Source organism: Ceratina calcarata, unplaced genomic scaffold (genome assembly GCF_001652005.2).
Source record: "Ceratina calcarata isolate Rehan_Ccalc_2016 unplaced genomic scaffold, ASM165200v1 scaffold297.2, whole genome shotgun sequence".
Lineage (NCBI taxonomy): Eukaryota > Metazoa > Arthropoda > Insecta > Hymenoptera > Apidae > Ceratina > Ceratina calcarata.
In genome coordinates, this window is record NW_017152138.1 from 881,924 (window position 1) to 900,867 (window position 18,944).

Sequence of the window (18,944 nt, forward strand, 5' to 3'; positions counted from 1 at the left end):
CTGAATTGCGGATATTAAAATTACACAAGAGCTGATTTTGCAATTGCCTGGCAATAAGAGTAACGAGAACAATAAGATTCAGATATCGTATCTAAGAATGTTCAATAAATTGTGCCAATAACGGTTGGTTTACTTCCAATTTTCTTGAATAAATAATGTAACTGCGTAGTAAATTTCGCTCCATCGAAGCACATATCGAGTCACATTATTATCACGTGGCCGATGGACAGTGTGTTCAAACGTGACCGTATATCGGCTCGCGCGTGTATACACGCATATAGATTTTGCAAACACGTGTGCGTGTTCTTTTATCGAACTGTACTCTTGACGTCAGCTGATTCACAGATTAAAAAGAGGCGTTAAGGCGTCGCTCGATAAGAATTTTCGGTAAAGAGTTATACTAGGAAATGTAAATTCCCGTTCAAGGTCGTTTAAAATAGCGCGCCCGTGTACCAAGGGAAAATGCATGAAGATGAACGCGGTAAAGGTGAAACGGGAACGATCCTTAACATTGCGTGCGTTCAGCTTTTTTCCTTGAAAGTCCTGTTGATTATATTGGCGTTCCAAGGAATATACTCGATATCTATTATGACGTCCGAGCCAGACTATGCTGACGTAAGGTTTCAACACCTGAACAGCTGGACAAATAGTATAATGTCCAAAGGCCCGATATATGTATGAATCAATCGTGTTAAAGGTGAATTTCCCCGTGACGAATCCCTATAATTCTTTTTTCACATTCTTCAATCCCTACAAATCGTCTTACGTGTTCAAACGAATCTGAAATTTAGAAAGAAATTTCAATGACTCGATATCTTATGGTTTGTATATAGATTGAGAGCATGCTACCGGATGTTGCAGAAAAATGAGCCAGCAGACGATATATAAAAAAGTCAGTTTTTCAATTGTTTTGTAAAAAAAGAAAGAGGACATAATTACGGGTTCTAAACTTTGCATATATGAGGGTGGCGGTCACGTGTTGAACTAACAAAGGTTTGATATGCGGTGGGGAGTCTGTAGGCTTGAAGGTATATAATGTTCCACACACATTCCACCACCCAGTTCTGCTTGGGCTTCGGACGTGTAAATTGTACCAAGCTTCCGAGGAGGGAAAGTTTTTGTTTGTTTGGTGCGCTCATTGTATGGGTAAGGTCCACAGATTTATATATAATTTTCTTTATCGCCTACTTCCTCGTTTCCGCTCGAAACGAAACACGATGTTGCTCATTCGCTGAAATGACTCGTGTCGACTGATATCTAAACAATTCGTGACAGCATACGCGTCCAAACATCTTGTATGCCCTAGTTCACGAGGGAAATGCCCTTCACTTCCAGCTTGGCATATTTGCGGCTTGACTCACTGCGTTTAATGACGCAATTGGTCGCCACCGTACCATTTTACATTGATACGTGTCAAATGAATCGCTTAAATGAGGATATCAGATGCGTAGATCGAATGTAAACATGAATGTTTTGCGCGTCATTACAATTTCACGTACAGCATTATTACATATTACTCGGTTAAGAACTCGTACTTGTTCGTTAGAATGACACGAACGTAACAATAGGCAAATATATATTTTTTTGGTCTTACGTAATTATTTTCAATGCGCTTATCAATCCATCTTTGATTATCTTGAAAGATATCAAGTGATAGAGAATCCATCTGTTATCAGTCCGAAACGTGGCAGATTATAAGCTTCTGAATATGCTATAAAAATTTCGTTCAAATATCTATAAAGAATAATGTATTTGCGCAAACGGTGAAATCATATAGTAGACACGTGGCAGGCTTACATACACATCTATTTGTTCGTATATTGATTTGCCATGCGTATATACCCGTCGCCATGTTGGACACCAAGCCACCGATAAATGCGATCCGCATTTCTGCATTCATTTCGCAAATCTTGTCATACGGAATTGTACTGATTCGTGTGCTTAAATAGCAATGGACATATGGTAACTATGCTCATCGATAAAATTCCTAATTATTTCGAACAAGTTTAACGTTTCGGCGGATTGCCAGTAACTCCTCTGCTCTCTCGCCCTTTCTTCGATTCTATCTTACATTTCCTTGCGAACGTTCTTATAAACATTTTGTGAAACTTTGTTTACAGAGCGAGAGAAGAGCATAAAACACGGAGAGAGCCCTGTGGAGCCAATAAGCAGCTGCAGGGATGAGCATGGCTTCGTGCCAACAGTGGGCCGCTGGGGCAGCGAATGGCCGAGTTGACTCGAGACGGCAGAAACATGGTGCCAGCCACAGGGGCAGGCACGCGGGCCCTGGATCAGGGGTGTGCCGCTACCCCTGCCGGTATGGGCCCATTACGAGGCACCAGCCCTGACTGTATCCACGGTCGAACAGTATGAGGAACTGGCAGGCAGCGTTGAACTAGAAACGCAACACCTACTGCGTGAGCATCGCTATGACACCATCGGTAACTTTCTCAAGTAAGTTCTCCACATTTCGTTGACATCGATATGCAAGCCAATGTTCCAATTTTCATTTTGCTCGATGCAGATTCTACAAGGATTATACCGCAAGTGGTGAAAGTGTACTGGAGAGATTCTACAATAAATATCAACCGCTCATCACACGGGAACATCACACGTGCGTGGGTTTGGGATTTGAATTGCTACACCGTTTGAGGGGTTTAAACAAGCGATTTCCTGGCATAGCAAGTGGCCTCTATTTGGTATCCTGTGAAGAGGTATGTCTCGTAAAGACTCTTCTTACAATGCGAACGATTTAAACGATACGCGATTGTTTTAGATAATTATTTGTTTCATTCTCATAGACGATTGACAATGTTGCTAATTACGTTGGTGGACCACCAGCGGCAGATAGTAGGGAGAAGGAACACGTACTTGTGTGCCTAAAAATCGAAATAAACGAGAGATACGGAGTTATGCTCCTCGACCCTGGATATCACGTAGCTCGGGTGATCACTGTAATGGAGGACAAGATGTATCCACACACGGGTTGGTTCGTTCAATCAGACGAACCAGATTGTAAAATGGAGTACAATTACTTTTTGTGCGCTAACGATCCCGATTACATTGAATGGCATGAGAGGAAAACTAGGTCCGGCGCCTTGGCAAGGACGCAGATCGCTCTTATATACGTGGCAAGGCCTTACCTGACTGCCATTGACGTTACCGAACGCAGAAATCTAGTTTATAACTTTAGGAGTCTTCTCGCGAGAGATACCAAGGGACACGTTACAGCTGGTTTATATTTCCCTATTGTGCTGGACATGAACAATTCGCAGACTTTTACAATTTTCTACCAAACCAACAATGGCAAAAAGAGAGTGAAAATGACGTTCGATAAATTCTGCAGTTCGCCAAAGATAAATCCTGACGATGAAGAAAAAGAAATTCTTGGCGAATGCGCTCGACAATTAGGTCTCTTGCAAGATACCTTGGAAGATCTGCTATCTGCTCTTGCTACGGTTATGAGCGATTCGGCGTTCGTGGCCCAACTCCTGGCAATTAATTCGAGGATCAGCACCTTAGCGAAGAATATTTAACAGAAGTCAATCTGCCCCACATGGTGCAGACCGGATATAATGCATCATTTCTTTTGCTGGCTTTCCTCCTACTTTTTTTTCGTTTTCTTAACCATCATGTTAATGCTTTACTACGTGCTGCAAACATTAATTTTATTCTTGTTACGGGATAGAGTGTAATATTTTTTTAAAAAGACTACGTATTTACGTTAATGACAATTCCATGAGAATCCTAATGCGATGTATTAATTATTCTTTTGGGGTATTTGTGTTCTTAGAATTCAGTAATAGCATGCTTTTCACTTTATTGCTACCTGTATAAACATTTAGTCATGGCCGGTTTCCGAATTTTAGAAAATTTAATGACAATTTTATTGACACAATGCTAAATAATGTTAGTTTCTTCTTGCTTGTATTTGAGAAAACAGCGTAAAAAAAGGGTACTAGGTATGATTTATTATTCAATCTTATTTGTTCTTGGTGTAAAAGGTGGGATTACATTATACTGAATCTATAATTTTTATTTCAATAAACAGTGATGAAAATGATTACATTAATTGTACATTTATTGATAAACACATTAGCCCAAAATACGTTTCATCTCGTTCGTCAACAAAACTATAATTTTGAACATGTGTTAAAAACCGAGTGCCTTTTCAGCCTTTTCAACATTGAAAATTACAGTTAAAGTCTCGTTAAACACAGTCTCTTTGAATAAAATACTTGACCACAGAGGGTGGCGAACTTATTAATTTGAACTTTGACCACAAACAAAACTTTCTACTCTTTGTTGTTAATAATCAAGTAATAGAGAAACATTTAAAAGTTTGTGTTTTGACATTTTTACTCTTGTACTTTTTATACATGGTGAATATAGGGTGTACAAGTCGTAGAGCTCCTACACATATATTTTATCCTTTTATAGACTACAAATCTATACTTGTACGTTAATAATAATAATAATTAAGTAATAGAGAAACATTTAAAAGTCTGTGTTTTGACATTTTTACTCTCTTACTTTTTATACATGATTGAATATAGAGTGTACAATTCGTAGAGCTCCTACACATATATTTTATCCTTTCACAGACTCCAAGTGTGTGTTTGTATGTATATAAAATGTCAAGTAATTGTAGCGTAACTTCGGTAAAGTGCCTACGATCTAAAAAGGAATCCTTTCAGATAGAAGAAGCAGCTACTTACGGTACGATAACTGGCGTACTACAATTCATTTGAATGTACATACATTGAAACGCCATGTATAAGAAATTAAATTATTTGTAAAAAAACTTCTCTCTTCGAATCTCGAATCGGATGAGGCAAAAGTTTTTGCTCAAGTTCTGCAGCGTCGTTGGAACATGATTAAATAGTCGAGTAGAATATATCTAAACATTACTATCTGATACGACGTGACACTTTTTCGAATCTTTATCGTCCGGTACATGTTTACGTTTCCGGTTCCCTATTACAGCTGCTGCTGCTGCTGTTGCTGGTGGAGACTTGGTAGATTGATTACGACCGGATGAGTTTGAACTGTAAAACACAAAAGCGTTGTATTGTATAATTTCGCTCCCTCGCTTCTGTGTTGAAGCTGAACGGCAAATTTGAAAATACACTTTGATAGTCCATGTGAAAAAAGAAGGTTGATGAAAAAATAATGAATTTTATTTTACCAACAGTTTAGTAGTAAAAGCAAATTGAAAAAACAACTCAAGTATTAATAGTTGTAATCGTGAAATGAAACGCAACGTACTTACGTTGCCAAGTGTCACCACTGTGGACTATGCTTTTACTTTATTAATATTTGCGACTGTACCTGCAATACACAAAATATATGGTACATCCCATACCAATGTTTTTTGGTGTATTACAGATGAGAATTAATTACTACAAGATAGACAAAATGTTCAGTATCTTTCAGCTACATTGAAATGAAACGAGAATTGAAAAGACCTACGAGCTACACTACTAAAGAGTTTTTGTGCGATTACAAATCCCATAAGGCTACCATTTTTTAGCAATCTCTCCTCTATGTACCAAACATGCAACCAATTGAAAGCATACGTATCCTTACACCAAAGATTCTAATTGTCGTATGCTACTACAATATTCCTACACAATTACAAGATTCCACATTTTATTTCACAAACACATGGACATTTTTCAAGATAATGATTGGAAATACTAAATACCTTACTGCGGCAAAGCACTCAAAATCATTTAAACTCACCTTGGACTGTGACTCGGGGTGTATGTCTTGGAAGTAGGTGGCAATTTTAAACTACGTCTAGGAGAAGGTGTCCACCTCGAGGAACTAGAGTATCGACTATGAAAGCATATAATAAATATAATAAAAATAATATACTGAAGAAAAAGTGAAAGAAACTGACGAGATGAAATGTCAATTTATTTTGTCAGATGTTGAAAAGATCAAGTACAAAAACACCATGTACTTGTTTAATAAATTATTTTTTATTAGCTTCAACGATTTTACATTGGAATTGAAATAATTTTAAGGAGATTCAAAATTAGTAAATATATCGTTAACTATTAATCACACGTCTATAGAATAATAATTTGTGGCAGTAATATGAGAAGCTGAAGATTGTCCACACAGTCCCCTCTTCTCCCAAAAGAAAAATGCAGTACAATATAAACAGCAGTCTATTCAATAGTGAAATTAACGCAAGTGATGGAAACTAAAGCCTCCGTGTTTTTATTCAAACGCTTGATACAAAATTTAGTCGAGGAATGCAGAAAGTAAGGCAAAAGTGATACGATGGGATCCCGTTTCTCCGTTTACTTTTTTTTACTGGTTCGTCTTCTGGATTTCTTATATGCGCTGTACGAATTTCGAGCTTGTTATTAAGAGGGCTATATTTGTACTTGCATACATGCATACATAATCTCATGCTACGTGTGTCCTACCATTTACAATGCACAAACTGATGATTCGTTTAAATATAAGAAACTAAATAAATAATGTATAATTCTCTTCCTGGGTAAAATGTATCATGTATGCCTTGATAAATTTAATGAACTAACCTTGCCGATGCATCCGGTAGAGCCAGCTGCCTATGAGCAGGCCGAGTTCGATGACTTGTACCATGACCGTGGCGAGTGAGCGTTTCCCATTCGTTATTGAAACTTTCAGCTTCATCTATGAAACAAACAATTTACACATTTGTAATTCGTAATTACGTAAAATATGTAAATACGTAAAAAGATGTAAGAAGTATTTACCTTCTTCAAGATTGATAAATTCCTGATGTTCTTCTTGGGCACCGTTACGAAGATTATGTTCTCTTTCTAAAATATGTGCCCTCTCTCCGATATGATGTCCAATAGCCATTTTCTTCAGTCCGGTACGAGAATCGCAAACAGTTTTCTTAGTCTCCTTCACACCTCCAGGAGCACTGGTCGTTGACATGGTTTCTTGATATACTTGCGGACGACCATCAGGACCTCTGGTCATTACAGATTTAGATGTAAATGTCTGACAGTTGCCGCCGGCTGCCATTTGATCCTGAAACACAGATTCGTGTAATCTCTCTGTGAACAGGAAAGAAAATTACTATTTACAAAATTCTACATACGAAGTCGGCAAGTACGTTGCCCATGTTAAACATTGGCATTGGAGGGAACCCAAATGGCATTAACTGGTGATTATTTGGATGACGAACTCCAGTTCTATGACTACCATCAGTGATGGCATTATGACTGGGATAACCCAGCATGCTAAACGGATCGCTGAACATGGAATTCATCATATCATTCATGTGCCTCATAGACTGCATGTAAGACCTACAAGAAAAAAGAGCAATCAGGACTTGAATACAAGTTTGTTTGTCAATGAGAGTACCTCCATTTCCTCTCCATATATATGTGTAAATTTGCCGTATGAATGTACGTCGGCGTAAATCAATTATTTAATAAATCATACTGTCGGTGGAACAAAATGAACGGTTACGTAATATGCGAAATATATGAAATACGTTAAACAAAGTTAAATAAAAGGAAGTCGTTATGGAAACGAAATTTCCGTCTAACACGGTTGATCGATCGTATTTCCACAGGTTTGAGGAAAATATTTTAGTTTTTCCCAACTAAATGTGTTTAAAAATCAACTTGACTAACTTGATATTCTATAGTTTTACGGTGACACGGAAACCTCAATTGATTGCTTAGTTTATGTGACGAAAATTTCTACTATAGTCATAATGATACAAACAAATTTAATAAACAAGATGTGAATGATTTTATTACTCATTGAATTCTCGTTTTCCGTATAGTAGACGGATAGGCGAGATTTTTAAAGTTATTTTCGCTCACCCGAAAATAGGATCATCTTCGTGATCATCGGCCATCAGTGATCTGATCAAGGACATTTTGGAGAGCTCTCAGTTGTATACTGTTTGTTGAAAATATAAAACCTATCACGATCGATAATGTATAACGCAGCACGACCACTTGAGCCAGATGGGACAAGGCGAATTGTCGTACAATGTTTGCCAAGACGACAGACCTGTCGAGATTTCTGGAAACACGGAGAAGTGAAACGGTCCTTGACCACCGTCTGACGCGAACGCTGCAAACCTAACACTGCAGCGTAGGATATTATATACTTGTATAGTGTATACAGCTAGGATACGAACTTTAACTACAAATCCCAATACAGCCACGTATATCTATGTGTACGTTCATATTCAGGCTCATTTGCACGAATCTCATTTTTCAACCAAAGAACTAAAGGGCCTTCCCACATTGAATACACATTTCTTATTTTTAAATCGATTTCAGATAAACTTTTAATTTGTTGTTTGCCTGAAAGATTGTTATCCTTGAACCGATTGATGTATCGATACATCCAGTGTTATACATGTGTTTCAAATAACTTTTATCTATTGCTGCTATAAATAAAACAATAGCGGAAAGTCTAGGTATAAATTTAAAGTACGAATGTACCGTTTTGTGTAAATATCGTAATACAAAGCATAAAAAAACGTATAGTCCATTGGCCCGACTCTCAAGGATGTAAATGGATTCCTGTACAGTGAAAAAAGAAACAATTTCAGGGAGCGCCACGTGCAAATTAATGAAAACACGTCACCGTTATATTTTACGAAAAGGGGAACAGAATTCTTCTTCGAACGCAAAGATTAAATGTTGACGATGTGAAAATTATTCAACTCGGGCCATCAAACAATCTTTCGTCATGATCCAAGTGTATTTGAAGAATGCAACTGTTGTCAACAAATTATGGAGATTGTTCTAACCCAGCTTTCCCTCTTTCTGAAGAACAGTAGGTAGGTAAGTTTATCAGGGTTGTTGGATATTTACCTTGAAGAGGTTCATCTTTTTACACAAAGCTGTGCAACTAATCTTACCAGTAACACGATACTATCTTTCGTCAGAAGAAAAGTTGTTTTCTACAATTTCTGTATTATAAAGCTTTTGAATAGATTATAGTCCATGTTAATTACGAGTTTTCGAAAAGATCTGCATCAGTTTTCATAGAACGTTATCAAAAAGATATTAACAATGTTATAAAGTGATATAAATTTAAAGTTTAAAATTTATTTGAATGTTGTCTCTTTTTTTAGAATATTTCAAGTATAATGTCCAATGGTATTAGGCTCTCTGCCAAGGAAATTGGAGGAAAACACATGTCAAACAACGCAAATTGTTTGCCTGTAATGTCCTCAACATTAAGATCTCCATTAATGAAGTTGTCTTCATATTTCTTGGCTGTACGACCATGGTCGTTGAGTGCTTCGTTAATGCCAACGCTCCTTGGATCAGCTCTGGCATATCGGTTAACAGGCTTAACAAATTTTAGCTGGATATCTTTGATTTTCACGGTATACACCGTCTTTTGTGTACATGGAGCTGGTAACGTAGTCAACACCTATTTTGATTACATAAAAGGGGTGGACAGTCGGAAGAGCGATGATAGGATATTGGTAGATCAACTTTTATCAAAGGATGAATTAGTTTCGTTAGGTGCACTGTTGTATACCGCAGGATGTTTGGGTTTTGTACTATTAACTACCATATCTCCAGCGAGAATGGAGCATCTCGCACTTTTGTACTTCGGAGGTTTGTCCTCGTCGTTTCTTTACACGGGAGGAATAGGATTGAAATACATCGCGTTAGGCGATGTCCTCATTTTAGTTATATTCGGCCCCATCTCAGTCTTGTTCGCGTTCATGGTTCAGACCGGTTACATTGAATTAGGTACGATATACTACGCTATACCTCTTGCGCTGAATACAGAGGCTATCCTACACAGTAATAATACGCGGGATTTGGAGAGCGATAAGAAAGCTGGAATCGTAACGCTAGCTATTTTAATAGGTCATACCGTATCTCATGTTTTATACGCTTTTTTACTGTTTACACCGTATGTAACATTGGTAGTGCTTGCATTGAGGTATTCCGTTTGGTTCTTATTACCGGTGATTACTTTGCCGACTGCTTTCAAGATAGAAAAACAATTCAGAACTCCGCATACGATTCAGAGCGTGCCCAAACAGACAGCCAAATTAAACATGTTTCTAGGCATTTTGTACGTTGTTGCTTGTTTACTCGTGGATCCTCTTCCATATCTGTAACATCCATGCGCCATGCATCATTGTTCAGAAGAGAATCCGATGATTATGTGGGCAACTGTTGATCTATTTAATATTCATTTATTATTTTCATAATATTTGGACTGGTACATATGATCGATTGATTCTCATCATAAAATCTAATTTCTTCCTTCGTGCAAGCATCATCATGTACATTTATAAAACTTGATTCATACTCGACACGTTATATTACCAATATTTGTAATACGATAAACATTTGGAGGTAATCCAACAATGTGATGATCTTTGGCATGTACAAAGCAATTATATATCGTTCAGAATCTGAATTTCTACCTGTAATTTTTCCGACATATGTAACAAGCATAATATTTTCACACCTAAAGTAGGTGGAAATGAACTAACGTGAATTTTTAATATATAATTATTTAAATACGTTTGTAATTAGTTTATCTCAACGAATTAAAAGTCCACATGGCATCATTTATTAAGAAACAAAGAAAGAGCTGTATGCATATCGTAATGTGTACATACATGTAATAATGGTTTTGTAATCTCAAAAACACAAATCTCGATTCAAGTTTTCACATTTTATAAATTGATAAATTTACAAGTCAAGACAATAAATTCTGTACGGTGTATTACTAATAATAAACTAGAATGTTGTTATTGTTTCGTCGTTTACTGTCATCGTTACAAAGATCTGTAATTATAAAACACTTATAGTTTCGGCATAGCTTTATTTGTCTATGATTATTGTATTATATATTATTTAAAAGTACAGACAATTCTATTTAAATATACATGTAGAACGGTAAAATTAAATTAATTTAAATCCCCGTTTTCGATCAAGCAACAAATGATACACTGTACTTCTAAACACGAGAGAATGCAAATGTTGCTATCGTACTAATGTAGTTTACACATTCGTTCCAATCACTTGATTAGCGAACGCGACCTAATGAAAATGAAAGAAATACGATAAGAGGAAGCAAATCTGATTTTTGTGGCAATAATCCAATAAATCATTTTTTATTAATCAACCTTTTTTACTTTTATTTTCTAGTTGTAAGTCAATTAACGAATTTAACGTATTGTTCTTTTATTCGTGAAAAGATTACATAACTTTTAACAGAACAAATACGAATAAGTAATACCTGGCAATACAGTCTCGAACACGTGTTTGAAATTTAAAAGATTAGTTCAAGTACGAACCGATAGGACAACTGTCCGTTCGCGCGATCAATTTTTGTCATTGTTTATATACGCAAACGATACACGAGGTACACGGTACACATTCCAAAGTTATTAGGAAGAAACCGGGAAAGCTGTTAATAATCGCATATAAAAAATGTTCTCTAATAGCCAAAAGTTAAACGATCATGTCGTAAAGTGTCCGTACGATAATCATTTAATTTCAAGATCTCGTATTCAAAAGCACCTTGTCAAATGTGAAAAAGTAAGTAAAGTGATTTCATTCAAAAGCACAAACTCATTTGATTCAGATTTTTTTTAATGAAAAATTCATTATATTGTTATTAAAATATATTGAATCTTTGCGACAGAGATTTCCAACAAATTATAAAGTCATGTGCCCGTATGATGCTACTCATCGCATTTTTGAGCACGAGCTAAAGGAGCATGTCCTCACATGCTTATCGCGCGGTGCTCTTTGGCCCGAAAGTTTTTGTTCAGGTTTTCGTTATTTTTACATTCGTCTTTCGATCTTCGAATGAAACCACGACTAACGATAATATTGTTTCATAGCGACGGGAGACCATGGCTCTCTGAATTTCGATTTATACACAGACTGTTCAAGCATGGTTGATGGTAATGATGAATGTTGGGATCATGATAAATGTCCTGTTTCGAGCGTAAAAACTGCAGAAACAAATGATGAAGCAGTGTATTTACAAAAGTAATTTTTGTTTGTCGTATACTTTGTTGTCTAATCTACATATTAATATATATATATATATATTTATAAAAATTCTTTTGATCGATGAGGCATGCTTCTGAATTGGGATTAGAAGAAACAACTGATGATTGTAAACCTCTGAGATATCCCCGGGGCTATCCTGAAGCTGCATTGATAGAAGAACCTGAGGGTTCTGTTATTGAAGATAATCAATCCATAATTAGTTCTATGGGTATTGGCAGAGGAACACTGTTACAAAACTACAAAATGTCGAAAAGATTTGGATTCGGTAGAGGAAAATCACTGATAGATGGTAACTTACTAAATTGTAACAGCATTAATGAAAAATTACTGTAAACTGTAAATTAAGATGTATGTATCTTTTTTTTGGAAGAATAACGACAACAGATGTACAGAAGCATGATGACAGCAACGACAAAGGATAAGGAGGATTAAAAGACAGGGACTCAGTATTATTTAAATATTATATTTTACTATGTAATGTACAATATGTAGGTTGTCACTTACATTTACTTATCTAACTTTTGTTTAATTTCGTGAACCTTTTTTACTTTAGTTACAATACTTGAAATATTTACAAATATGATGTGAAGGTTTTTACAGAAAATAAATTTTCTTTAAAAACAAATAAATTTCAAGTGAAACATGAGTCGTATATATGTATAAGTAAATTAGAATACAGATTATTTGTGAAACGATGCGACTTGGATGATTGTTGGCAATCCATAACATCCTTAAATGCTTCATTTCGTTTCTTTGTAACGCGACATTAATAATTGCTACAATATGATGATTATCAAACGTTTTATGATTATAATGTATAAAATAAGAATACATAACAAATAACATATATTTCCTGACCATTGATAACAGTGAGAGTTACACTAATTTATGTGAATTTTAGTTCCTTAACATGGTACCACAATGCAAAATGTATTTTTTTCATTATTTACATTTACAATAAGTTCTGCTGTTTGAAATGATTTTTAACATTATTTAATGACAAATTTATGTAATTGAATGTGAAAACTGATCGAAAAGAAAATTTGTTAAATGCGTTTGAAAGTCCAATACGATATTTGCTTAAATTTCTTTGGAATGTTACGAACGTTCAGTCGTTTAGTGAACACACCATCTTCAGAGAAAAGTTTCAAACGAAAGTAGAAACATCGAATTTAAAATGAAAAGCATTGTAATTAATTATTGAAACGAGTTACTCTACTACTGGCGAAAACGAAAAATATGTACTTCGTTAGATGGAATCGTTACAAGAGTAACCCTATTATATACATTAGATACAGCTGATTTGCTCATGAAATTTATTGAACGAATATGCGTTACATTTAACATGTACATCTTCGAAAAGAATCGATCGCTGTAAATGATCCAGTTTCTTCCATACAAACACGGCACATGTTAACATTTATATTGAGACTTTATTAGCAATTGTCCGGATTGTTTCATTGCGAATAGTTTTACATAAATTTTGCATCAAATAATGTTTGGTTTTCGTTCACACCTCCCATTCGCAAATTGTCAAATACCGAATGGACGAGTTCTTTCATCAGTTCTACGTCGTTAAACTTACTTTTACGCTTTTATTAAACTTCTTCTTAAAACGATCGATCGTGGCTTTGTTTTATGTCTTAATCCGCAGTCTCTCGTATTATGTAGAACGTACAAAGGAACAAGTGCCAAGTATATGTAAATAATATTAGAATTTCTCTCTGGTTAACCGATCTTGCCACTCAGCGATTAGTGACAAATTTTATTAAAAGTATCTATTTTTTTTTCTCGTCTTCTTTAAGAGTAATGTGCAGGCAGTTACCTAGCTGCAGTCTGTTTCACGTTTTAATGTATAAAAACCGTAAATTTATTGAGCGCAATTATTTGCACATTAGCGAGATCATTGCACTGTTATTCATTTACCACACGTAATGATACATCTATAGGCTGGTACTGTGTATCGTGTAGTAACGACAACCAGAGCTACGCAATACCGCGATGTTTCCATGAAATGGTTATTGCATCTGAATCACAATTTATATATTCGTCGGTTTTTTCTTCTGTTGTTTCCACATCGATATCCTCTCTTTCAATTCGGGCACTAGAACCATCATCAAACGATCGATTAATACATGCTTCTTCGTATCTCTTTCGTTCGAACGTATATACATATTTATTTACTCACTTGGTGTAAGCATGTCTTCGCTAAGCGGTTGTCGACTGAAAGGATCTGTAGAACTATTGAGAAGATGTCTAATTATAACTGCTTTATCCATGACAATACCGGATGGAAGTTTAACTGGCTCGTCCATAAGCGTGTCCATGAGCGGGTCTCGGAATTCTTCGGGCGCATCGCCGTAATCCTCGTCACGAGCACGATTATCCCTGGCGATGTCCGCAGCGCGCTCCGCGAGCGCTATGAATCTCTCGATTTCTATGGTAGACTTGATTACCGCTCTCTCTAACCTGTGTGCGGCGTCGGTGAATAATTCTTTACAAAACGAACGCTGCGACGAGAGAATATTATTAAACGTTTTCGCATGGATTCAAGCTTGTTGAAAGCTATGGATGAAATAATGAAACTTACTTCGTCAGTGGCCAAAGCGGCAGCGAATATCTCACAGTCGAGATGCAAATATATATCGACCAATTGACTGAGTAAAGCTCTCGGCTCCCATCCGTACTTCTGCGGTATCCGTACTTTTAGGTTCTTGCATTTAGGGCCGCATAGTTGTTGCAGATTAAAGTTTAACATGGCACACAACCTCCCGACTAATTCTGGCCGTAAAAATGGCTCAGTAATGTCGTCCGTTAAATAATGGAACATAGCAACGGTCTCCTTTGCTAAGGTCAGGTACGATCTGGCCTGCCTCTCATCCGCGGCCAATTGTTTCATCCGCGAACGTTGTTGTTCGCGGGAAAATTGCGACCACGATTTCAGGTCGGACATCAGCTCTTGGATCTCGTGTATGCGCTTCAACGACTCCAGGCTCTCGTCGAGCAGAAACGTGGTATCGTTCATCAACATGTTAATGAATTTCACGAATTGCTTCCCGTTATTGCTTTCATTGATGATAGATTCCCGGTGCACCGGACTGTCCCACATGGATTTCAATATTAAACTAATGTGATAACGGATTGAGAATTTGTCGTAGAATTCTGAACTAGATCCGGTCGTTTCAACGTCCGTGTAGAACTTCATCAGATACGATGCCAGTACCGTTTTAGATATCGGATGTGCCATCACTTGGTCGTGGAGTGACTCGGTCCGACCCTAAAGTACAGATTGATCCTCGATGAAAATGATGACATTTGTAAATTTTTGTTGAAATCTCAGATTTAGCATGATTTACCTGAACATTGGGATTTATTACGAAAAGTACTTCGATAATTTTTGCAATTAAATATGGATTTCGTATACAATGCGGCGTACAAACTACAACTAGCAACCATGTGATGAGGGAGTTATCCATGTTGTTCACTATCACGCTAGGACTGAATCTGCGAGGAATAAACCAATAATAATATATACACGCGTTCATCTTAGTTTAATCAGTTTCGAACAGTATAAAGTGGTACTTACTGAAGACTAAATAATACAAATTCAGCAATATCTTCGACGTACCACTCTGGTAGTGCTGTGAACTTTTGTGGTACCTCTTGAGGCAAAGGCAGTTCAGGAATTGGGTTTCCTGGCGGAGTTTGTGTCAATAAACTAAGCAGTATCTCTGCCACGGAAATGTAAAAGTGCAAGCACCTTCTAAACAAAACGGGATCGATCAATCCAGCGTCGGCGCAGGATTTCGATTGGCCAAGCAGTTTCAATTGCTCCTTGCAACGTTCGATCAATTCTTTGTTACGACCAGCGAAAGGACTGTCTTTCCATTGTGGTTCAGTCGTTTGTAGATCGTCGAGCATTTTCTGCACGTCGCGTATAGTCCTCAGCTTTCTCTGGTATTTCTGTAAAGCCGGTAACAACGCTATATGGTGACAATGTAGAGTAAGGAACCAACATTGTGTCGGAAACTTTGGCTCGACCCACTTGTGCGTCCTCTCTAAATGTTTCATCCATTCCTGAACTTCTTGGCTACTTAATTTTAGCCTTGTCTCATTCTTAATCTCGACGAAACTCGCCGGATGAAACGGATACAACGGATCGATCGTGTCCAATTTGATCTTCACCGAAAGCTTTTGCAACACCGATAACAAGTTCAACATGAATCCATCACCAGCGAGGGAAAATTCTTCCGTTTGTATTTGAGCACGTTTCTCGTTGTAACGTAACAACGTCGCCAAGTACGTCAGCATAGCTTCACGACAATTAGTACTCGCGAGTATCGCGTGAAATATCTTGTGTAACGAAGTCCTGATGCCCTCCAGCTCTTGCTGCAACGTTAGATGCACCGACTGGTCAACGAAGAACTTGTCGTTCAGCTGATCTTCGGCGAACACAGAAACCGAGAGGAAAGGTCCGAGAAGAGAGGTCGTCGTAATTTCCCGGCCAGCGGCCGTCGTCATGATGTCGGGTAAAAATTGTACTTGAGTAACAATTAAACGGCACACTGGTCGTATGTTGCTGCTGGGCCCACAACGAATTTCTATTAAATCTTCTAACGCCTCGATCGGCTTTCGATGCGTGTTTCGGATCAAGCTGTTCTGATGCATCGACAGATATAATCCTTGGAGAAGCGGCGTGAAAATTTGATTGAACACCGTCGTATTCGTGTGCGTTCTCGACACAAGCTCGTGTAGATAACCCCGTGGTAAACTCTGCGAGAGGACAGGATATAGAAGAGGCGTCATGGCGAATGGATACGTCGTACAAGATTGAGAAATGCCGACTAGGCCTTGTAGCACAAGACTGGAATACTGAACACACTGCGCCCGGAGAGCTGTCAGCACATCGGACAATGGTGGTGTACTCGACTTCTATTTAATAAAAGAACGACGAAATAACATACACGCATATATTGATTATTAGCGGGAAACGTTATCAACTATACCTTCGGGTGATTTCGTTCTTCGGTTGCGATTTTCGAATAGCAATCTAATAAATAAGTGAGACTCTTAGGCTGCGATGATTTACAGCACATATCGCAACGACAAAACGTCGTGAACGGACTTTGTAACGAGCTCGTCTGACTATTAGGGCTGTCTTCCCGATCCGAAGACGTTTCCATAACGATATCTTTCAGAGGATCCTCGTCTCTTATGAACATACACAGAACCTCCATCAATCCTTGATTAATAATCTCTGTGTAATCGACGAGTTTTGTTGACGATGCATACGCCGATGTTTGTGGTAAGAATATACAACCTTCCATAGGTTCTTTCCATGATATGCGTAGTACGCGCGTGATAACTGCGTGGATTTGTTCTGTCGTTACCTCTGTACTGGAGCTCGTAGTCTAAAAGGGAAGCAAATACAATGACCATTCTTTCTACACGTTCGTATCTCATGAAATCTTACTCACGCGTGATCTCGGTTTTAGGTCTTTTCTATCGTTATCCTCTACTTCCATGTTTTCAATTCCAGAGTCTACATCCATACCAGAACTGCAACATTGCTTGTCATTATTTTCTTCTACCTCCATTGGTGCTTCAGGATTTTGAAATTGTTGCTGTTTTATGTTTGGTACTATCTGGTCTGTGTACGCCTTCGAAGGGCCTGGTGTATTTGGAGATATCGGAGACATAGATAATACTGGAGACACTGGAGATACAGATGCTGGAGATACTGAAGGTGCTAGAAATATAAATACAGATATTGAAGATATATAGACATTGCAGAGGAAGTTACTAAAGATACTAAACCGTTGTTATGATTCGAATTAGCTGTTGAACCGATGGTGTCCAGACCTGCTAAACGAGCCATACGCCTTCTTCTTACCTATAATTCAAAGTACACAGTATGATTTCTAATTGTTCTTTTATTTGGGAGAGTCTATTAATAACTTTGTCCAAAGTTTTATGATAATTGTTTGCATATGAGACTACATGAAATATCATGAGGTCCAGACAAAGAATCAGTATATATTTATGTCCCAACAAAGCAACATAAAGAAAGATAATAAATCTGAAGACAACAATATAGTAATTTATTTTATGCGGCAAACAAGACCGAAAAACTATTAGATATAAAATTTTTGTCCATAACAGTAAAATGAATTAAATAAATGTAGCAGCCGATAACAGAGAGGGTAGTTGAAAAGAATGAAATTATCGCGATGAAAAGTGAATTTTCACTCTTTGCAGTTATATAATTATCTCGACACAATACCATAGTAGAACAACGGCTATTTTGCAATTATTGTCCTCGTTAGCCAGACTTTTTTTACCTCGTTACTCTTTTCACTCTGATGGACTGGTCCTGTCCTCTTTTTCTCTCGCGCAACGGAACGAGAAGAGAATAGATGAGAGCGCGAAGCGATAGGAACGGGAAAAACAAAACGGACTCACAGACGCTATTGAATAACGATTCGAAACGAGGCATTGGTACTCACTTCCTCTTGGCTTAACTCGCTCATGGCGATTTCTTTCTATGTGTTTCTTTTTTCGTTTCTGCTCTGTAAGCCCTGACCGCTTCGTGACCCCACGTTTCTTTCGGTGTTATAAAAATTCTATAGAAAAAATTGTTTCTCGCTGCTCGGCTGAATCCTGGACGAGATATGTCAAAAATTTGGACAACCACTCCACATCTGTTTGCGTTTGGACGTGAAAGCAGCGATTCTACGCTGAGTTACGGACAATCACTGCCAAGCTGCGTCGATTCTTCAAAACAGCTGAGCAACTAACAAACGACGGGACGCACTCTCGCATTGATAATCGCAACTAAAACTTTGAAGAAATTTATGTGCGTCCCTGGTAACGTGTCGCACACGCCATCCTCCTCGA

General features: G+C 37.5%; 5 protein-coding genes across 9 annotated transcripts; 3 read left to right on the forward strand and 2 right to left on the reverse strand.

Annotated features, from left to right (window-relative positions):
- Window positions 1-865: 865 nt before the first annotated feature.
- Window positions 866-4,066, forward strand: LOC108623968 (uncharacterized). The gene is made up of 4 exons (XM_026812743.1): window positions 866-892; window positions 2,243-2,454; window positions 2,525-2,714; window positions 2,802-4,066. Exons 1-4 carry the CDS (start codon window positions 866-868, stop codon window positions 3,534-3,536), a joined length of 1,164 nt encoding a protein of 387 aa, XP_026668544.1. The 3' UTR covers window positions 3,537-4,066.
- On the reverse strand, window positions 4,064-7,903 carry Mlf (myeloid leukemia factor). Of its 4 annotated transcripts, none has more exons than XM_018023001.2 (7): window positions 7,848-7,903; window positions 7,112-7,319; window positions 6,759-7,041; window positions 6,561-6,675; window positions 5,746-5,841; window positions 5,273-5,331; window positions 4,954-5,048 (listed from the first exon to the last, which is right to left on the reverse strand). In XM_018023001.2, exons 1-6 carry the CDS (start codon window positions 7,901-7,903, stop codon window positions 5,313-5,315), a joined length of 777 nt encoding a protein of 258 aa, XP_017878490.1. In that variant the 3' UTR covers window positions 4,954-5,048; window positions 5,273-5,312. The 4 variants fall into 4 exon arrangements, with proteins under 4 accessions (XP_017878488.1, XP_017878489.1, XP_017878490.1 ...); XM_026812735.1 differs by having other exon boundaries at window positions 4,957-5,048; window positions 5,269-5,331; XM_018022999.2 differs by lacking the exon at window positions 5,273-5,331 and having other exon boundaries at window positions 4,064-5,048.
- Window positions 7,904-8,405: 502 nt separating this feature from the next.
- On the forward strand, window positions 8,406-11,148 carry heix (UbiA prenyltransferase domain-containing heix). Of its 2 annotated transcripts, none has more exons than XM_018022998.2 (2): window positions 8,406-8,821; window positions 9,119-11,148. In XM_018022998.2, exon 2 carries the CDS (start codon window positions 9,134-9,136, stop codon window positions 10,127-10,129), a length of 996 nt encoding a protein of 331 aa, XP_017878487.1. In that variant the 5' UTR covers window positions 8,406-8,821; window positions 9,119-9,133; the 3' UTR covers window positions 10,130-11,148. The 2 variants fall into 2 exon arrangements, with proteins under 2 accessions (XP_017878487.1, XP_017878486.1); XM_018022997.2 differs by having other exon boundaries at window positions 8,412-8,825.
- A 98-nt stretch (window positions 11,149-11,246) lies between these two features.
- Window positions 11,247-12,914, forward strand: LOC108624041 (gametocyte-specific factor 1). Its single transcript, XM_018023002.2, has 5 exons — window positions 11,247-11,564; window positions 11,671-11,800; window positions 11,873-12,023; window positions 12,113-12,336; window positions 12,418-12,914. The coding sequence occupies exons 1-5, from the start codon at window positions 11,457-11,459 to the stop codon at window positions 12,420-12,422; spliced, it is 618 nt and encodes a 205-aa protein (XP_017878491.1). The 5' UTR covers window positions 11,247-11,456; the 3' UTR covers window positions 12,423-12,914.
- Window positions 12,915-13,346: 432 nt separating this feature from the next.
- Window positions 13,347-18,798, reverse strand: Ube4B (Ubiquitination factor E4B). Its single transcript, XM_018022993.2, has 9 exons — window positions 18,554-18,798; window positions 17,865-17,940; window positions 17,525-17,796; window positions 17,054-17,458; window positions 15,634-16,979; window positions 15,404-15,551; window positions 14,638-15,324; window positions 14,236-14,557; window positions 13,347-14,151 (listed from the first exon to the last, which is right to left on the reverse strand). The coding sequence occupies exons 1-9, from the start codon at window positions 18,575-18,577 to the stop codon at window positions 14,087-14,089; spliced, it is 3,345 nt and encodes a 1,114-aa protein (XP_017878482.1). The 5' UTR covers window positions 18,578-18,798; the 3' UTR covers window positions 13,347-14,086.
- Between the last annotated feature and the right edge of the window lie 146 nt (window positions 18,799-18,944).